The sequence below is a fragment of the Gopherus flavomarginatus genome, chromosome 3 (assembly GCF_025201925.1).
Source record: "Gopherus flavomarginatus isolate rGopFla2 chromosome 3, rGopFla2.mat.asm, whole genome shotgun sequence".
NCBI classification, from domain to species: Eukaryota; Metazoa; Chordata; order Testudines; family Testudinidae; genus Gopherus; species Gopherus flavomarginatus.
This window is the reverse complement of record NC_066619.1, coordinates 260,253,778-260,259,777: the sequence shown is the minus strand read 5'-3', so window position 1 is coordinate 260,259,777 and position 6,000 is coordinate 260,253,778. Positions and strand designations below refer to the sequence as shown.

General features: G+C 43.0%; 1 protein-coding gene across 2 annotated transcripts in view; it reads right to left on the bottom strand.

The window, feature by feature from the left end:
* Positions 1 to 350: 350 nt before the first annotated feature.
* STK32B (serine/threonine kinase 32B) overlaps positions 351 to 6,000 on the bottom strand; it is a 275,254-nt gene continuing 269,604 nt past the window's right edge. For both annotated transcript variants that reach the window (XM_050947849.1, XM_050947850.1), the window contains one exon: positions 351 to 1,578. In XM_050947849.1, coding sequence (XP_050803806.1) covers positions 1,440 to 1,578 — 139 coding nt within the window. In that variant the 3' untranslated portion in view covers positions 351 to 1,439. The remainder of the gene's footprint in view (positions 1,579 to 6,000) is intronic.

Sequence of the window (6,000 nt, the reverse complement as noted above, 5' to 3'; positions counted from 1 at the left end):
ACTCTGCTCCTTGTCTTGATCCTGTGTTTATTCCAGCCTATGCCACAGCTAAGTAATTAACAACATCATTTTCAGATGACAGATCTAAAATCATTCTATTTCACTACACTAGACTTGTAAGATGCAAGGATCTAAATTATGAATGTTTTATGCCAAAAATTATATATAATGTCCAACCAAATCTAAAAATAGACTCAATTATAAAAAACAAATAGGATTTGTGTAAAAAAATTATGCTATAATCAATACAATAAAAATAGAATACGTTAAATAAAATATGCATATTATCACTTCCAAAAAGTCTAATTTATTTTTTTAAAAAGTTGAAAATGAAGATTTGCTTACAGATGTTGATCTTAAAAAATATTAAAACAACACAGCAGAACAATTATGCACTTATTAACAAAATGTAGATGTACCAAATTATGAAAATACTATAAATATATGGAGGTGTCCATAATTTTTTTTTAAAAGTGTTTTATATGAGTGTTACTCCTAAGTAAGTGGATGTATTTTTCCCTGTCTAAGACAATTCTTAACCAGAACAGATCACTGGAAACAGACACATTACTTTTTCACAGTTTATAACAACATCTTTCTCTCTAAATGTTAGGGACATGAGCAAATTTCTAACAATTTTAGTTCTCAGATTTTGAGTTCTCAATTGCACAGCCTATGATCTTTCACTTTCATAATAATACACTATCCATGTGTCTGATTCTGCTGCCACTAAAATCAACAACAAACCTCTCATTGACTTTAATGAGACCAGGATCAGGTCTTCTACTATCAAGCAGAATGAATAAAGTTAAAGAACATTCATGCTACGACTCTTTCAACTCATTTCAGATAGTTAAATGAAAGTATTAGATATTTGGTCTATTTCAAACTACATTAATATATTTACACTGTATACATACATTATGACCTTAATGGCAAATGTTTGGCCTGTGTTTAGCACTCTCCCAAAATTCCATATTCCAATTTAAGTAGATTGTTTTAATTAACAGAGATGGCAGAGTATTTCCTTTGATAATGTAAGATTTTAAGGACAAAGCTGGCCAAGACAGCATTGTATCTTGCAAGTAACCAGAAACTTGCCAACCATGGAGACTATGTCCAAATGAATTCTTTCAAGTTTTGCTCCAGGATTTTGAAGATGTTACAAAAGGAGGGTCAACATAGAAACCCCTTATATTTTGCTGCTGATGGTCATTTTTCTGGTAGCACAGTCTAAAGAGAAACAGTGTCATCTGTGTAAATTGAGCATCCAATCTGTGTGCTTTGTATTTTTGTACTCAGCAATGGGATTGCACTTTTTTGTAGGAGTCAGTTTTCCGAGATGGGGGGATGGGGGAGGTGAAATATCAAGCTGTGCACAGAGATGAGCTTTCACGGACCCTTTCGGTGTTAAACTGTGCAACAAGATGCATGTCCAACTAGCTGCTGCAGCCTTTTGTGCACCCATGTCCCAGTAGGTTGTTGTTGCGTCCATCCTGAAGTTTTCCATGTGTTTGAAGGGATGCTCTCCTGTCCAAACTAGACGTCTGACCACTCTGTTCCTGCTGTCTTCTCAGTCTACCAGGGATTAAAATGATATATATATTCACTATGGACAAATAATCATATAAGAATATAAGTACTGTGCCCATTGGTTTAGGGATATGTACATATTCCCACTGCACGTGGGGTCCAGTTTTGCCCTCCAGTTATACCTGTTCGATCTCATTGACTTCCTTAGCTTGCCCACTACTTGCCCGAAATCTCCTCTACTTTGAGTGAGTGGGAAGGGAAGGGAGGAAAAAGGAGTGTGCAAGGGGAGGGGCCGTGGTTCTGCCCGCTCCCCTATGCTGAGCAAAATGACTAGGGAATTACTCAAAAAGAACAGGAGTCCTTGCAGCACCTTAGAGACTAACAAATTTACTTGAGTAAAATTACTGAGGGAATTACTGTGGTGGTATATAATCACCTGCCTTTTTTACCTTGCCCAAACAGTATGTCTCGGTGGTGTGAAGGACTTTTCACAGAGTTGGGAATTGGCAGGTCTGACTCACTGAGGGGCTGTGGGTAAGTCACTGCAGTGCTCTGCCCTCATGTGTAAATGGGACGATGATCATACTTAAACACGTCACTCTTCATGCACCCCTGGCCAGGGCCGGCGCTACCATTTAGGCAGCCTAGGCAATCGCCTAGGGCGCCAGGATTATTGAGGGGGCAGCATTTTGCCGGGGGAGGAGCAGCAGGCGGCTCTGGTTGACCTGCCACAGGCGTGCCTGCGGAGGGTCCGTTGGTCCGTGGCTCCGGTGGAGCTGCCGCAGTCATGTCTGCGCATGGTCGGCTGCTCCCGCGGCTCCGGTGGACCGCCTGCAGGCACCGCTGCGGCAGCTCCACCAAAGCCACGGACCAACGGACCCTCCGCAGGAATGCCTGCGGCAGCTCCACTGTAGCCGCAGGATCAGCGCGGGGGGCGGCAAAATGGCCGTGCGCCTAGGGCGCGAGAAACCCTGCCGCCGGTCCTGCCCCTGGCTATCTGTGCAATGCTCTGACTATAGAAATGATGTGTTACCATTACCCCAGTATTTCCCAGTGCTTTAAAAACTGACCAGCACTAACTGCAAAGCTGATGTGGTGGACTAAGGCAAGTGGCAGCTTTCTAAGACGTAGACACACTTTTTGTTCACAACTATTGCACCTACTTGTTGTTGAGCCAGCACCGCTAGCCATACATAATTGTTCCAAACTCTGGTAAATCACTGGGGAAAACAGGAGAGGTTTGCTGGGAGCAAGCACTGAGTGAGCTGCTGGCAGTTGTCCATTGGGATCATTCTGGGCCTAGCTAGAAGGCCATTCTACATCCAGTCTCAGCCCATTCCACAATCCACTGCCACAGGCTGCAATTTGCATGCTGGTCCTGAGAATGCAGCACAATTGTGCCACCCAGTGGACACTGCAGCACAGTGTGTGGAGGACTTCTCGGTTTCATGTGACAATTAATTTTTCCAGGTTTTCTTTCTTTGGCAAATGATTTCACTCAGAGTGAAAAGAAAATCCTTTAAAAACAGACTTTTATAGTTAAAAACCATTATAATTGGCAAATTATGCTGACAACACAATGAAATACAGGTGTTCCATGCCTTTTAATGGCTGATGTCACATGTCTGTTGGTTGGAGGGTGGAGAGCATGAATGAGGAAGAGGTTGCTCTGTTTTCTCCCAGCCTGCAGGCCTAGCCAACAAGTCCCAATGCACCCTACTGCTCCCCTCCTTCTCCCGTTTCCTGATTCCCAAGCCAGTTATCAGGAATGTTGAGTCCAGAAGCACAGAAATGAAAAAATATAGATAGAACCAGTGAGGAAGGGAAAGAAAAGATTTAGGATGGAGCAATTCTAGAAGAGATTAATCACAGCTGCAGATATGAACTGATTGGGAAAAGGGAGAACAGAACAGATGGTTGAATGGCACAGGAGGGAATCAAGACAGAGCTGAACTGATTAATTTGTGGGGAGCCACAGCAGAGAGTTGACATTGCTGAGAGCAAAACAAAATTGATTGGAAAAAATGTATGGGTTGGGTGGTGTAGGGTGCAGAATGGATGGATACTCTGTGTGTGTGTGTAGAAATGCATTGGGTAAGGACAAGCAGAGAATGGGTTAAGGGGAGACCAGAGAATGGATATTGTCCTATCCAATTTGGCCTTAGGGAGTTCTGAGATAGTATTCCAGGGGCCAACAGACTCCAGAACATCCTCCTCCCTACAGCCATGAGTCTGCTTACTACATACATAGCTGGGCCATCAACACTGAATCAGGAGAACCCGGTTTCTAAAACCAACGTCAAAGGAAAAAAGCCTCTCAAGAGAAGTGCAAAGCAAAAAAAATCAGGTCTCAGCAAAAAGGCCAAACTCATCTACAAGCATTCAAATTGGCACAAAGCATGCCGGGGGGTCAGCGGTGGGGGGATGTTAAGAGGAGATCAAAGGAGGGGCCCCATGCTGAGGGTGGTACAAAGAGCACCTCTGCCCTAGCTAGCCCCCCCTCTGGTGCACGGTTTGTTTTGTTTCCAGAGAGAAAGTGGCACTCTTCCCTTTGAGTCGGTACTGAACCAATGCTCCAGCATGGGACACAGTGCTGCTGGAGCTGCATTGGTCAGATGAGACATAAAACGGAAACCCAGGCCTTTAAATATCATATGGCATTTTTTATTTAAAAAAAAAAATGAGGGTGTTAACCCTGTTAGACTGACCACTTTCCTATGCAGCTCGTTGTAAGCTGCTGAAATAAGTTCCTCCTGCAGTTTCACCTGGGGACATATTATTCAGAACATGTCTAGTACTTCTGTTTGCTGTTAAAGAGGTGCTGCATTCCCCGCTTGACATGGGCAAAGCAATCCCTCTCCATCCCATACCTATCCTACAGGGCGAGTGTGTCACTTAATGAGATCAGGCTGGAATAATGGGCTATATATACACAATGCGGTGGTGGTGGAGGATATTTTTTCCCAGTGCCCAGCTTAATTACCTGTAACTGAAGACTGAATTTGATTGGTCTTTATAGTCAACTTCATGGATAGATTTGTTGACTGGTATGCATAATGTGTGGGTAATCTTTATTACTATTATTTTATTCATTTACTCATTTAGTTTTTTTACAATAGATTAAAAAAGAATCCTATCCAAGGCTCCAAGCACTCTAATATTTACTGGGCAGTATGGCCTAGTGGCTAGCGCCCAGGGCAGGGAGTTAGGAGGCCTAGGTTCTATTTCTGCTCTAGCCTGCTGGACAACCTTGGGCAAGTCACTTCCTTGCTCTGTGCCTCCGTTTCCCCATTTGTATAATGGCAGTAATGATACTGACGAGAGCTGGGCCAGGAAACAGAATTCACCTCCCATGAAAAGGGCTGAGGATTTTCTTGGGGGGATGTAAGGGGGTGCAAAAATCATCATAAATCAAGCCAAAAGATCACTCTCCAAATTTTCATGCAGGAGGTCAGGCTAGAGGATTATAATGATCTTTTCTGGTTTAAGCATGTTAGATGTACTGCTGTCCATTTCGATAGTATATGAAGGCCAGATTTTTAAAGGTGTCTAAAAATGCAGACATGCAAAAATGGGATTTTTAGACACACATAGGTGCTTATCTCCTATTAATTTCAATAGGAATTTGGCCAGTGGTTCTCAAACTTTTGTACTGGTGACCCCTTTCACATAGCAAGCCTCTGAGTGCGACCCCCCCTTATAACTTAAAAACATTTTTTAGATATTTAACACCATTATAAATGCTGAAGTCAAAGCAGGGTCTTGCATGGAGGCTGACAGCTCACGACCCCCTGAGGGGTCCCAACTCCCAGTCTGAGAACCTCAGAATTAGGCACTTTTGAAAATCTTAGTTCTCATTGAAACTAAGGGGGAGGGATAGCTCAGTGGTTTGAGCATCAGCCTGCTAAACCCAGGGTTGTGAGCTCAATCCCTTGAGGGGGCCACTTAGGGATCTGGGGCAAAAATTGATCCTGCTAGTGAACACACAGGGCTGGACTTGATGACTTTTCAAGTCCCTTCCAGTTCTAGGAGATTGGTATATCTCCAATTATAAATAAACCTATGTGCTTCTGAATGCTTTCCTCATAAAATCAGTTGTAACAGTGAAATCCTTAGCAGATTTCATGGAATCTGTCCCCCCTTTTTTATGTCAAACCTCTGATTGGAGTTGGTATTTTTTTTCTTTTGATTGTTAGGGATGCAAGATTAACAGAATGTTCATAGTGTGAGCATCACTTGTGGTGGAAAGAGGAAGGATTCACAATCTTTCCTAAAGGTAGACTCTGGATTCAGGGTTTTCAGACTTTTGAGTCTCTCTGAATAGACTTGATCTCAATTAGCTGAGGAGCTGTGATTCTTCTTGACCTTCATGCAGTCTGTGTTGGCAGTAAAGGATAAAAAACTACTTATCCATTCCCTTCCCTGCAACTGCACACTCATATCAGAGGTTGTTGTGGTCTTGCCCTC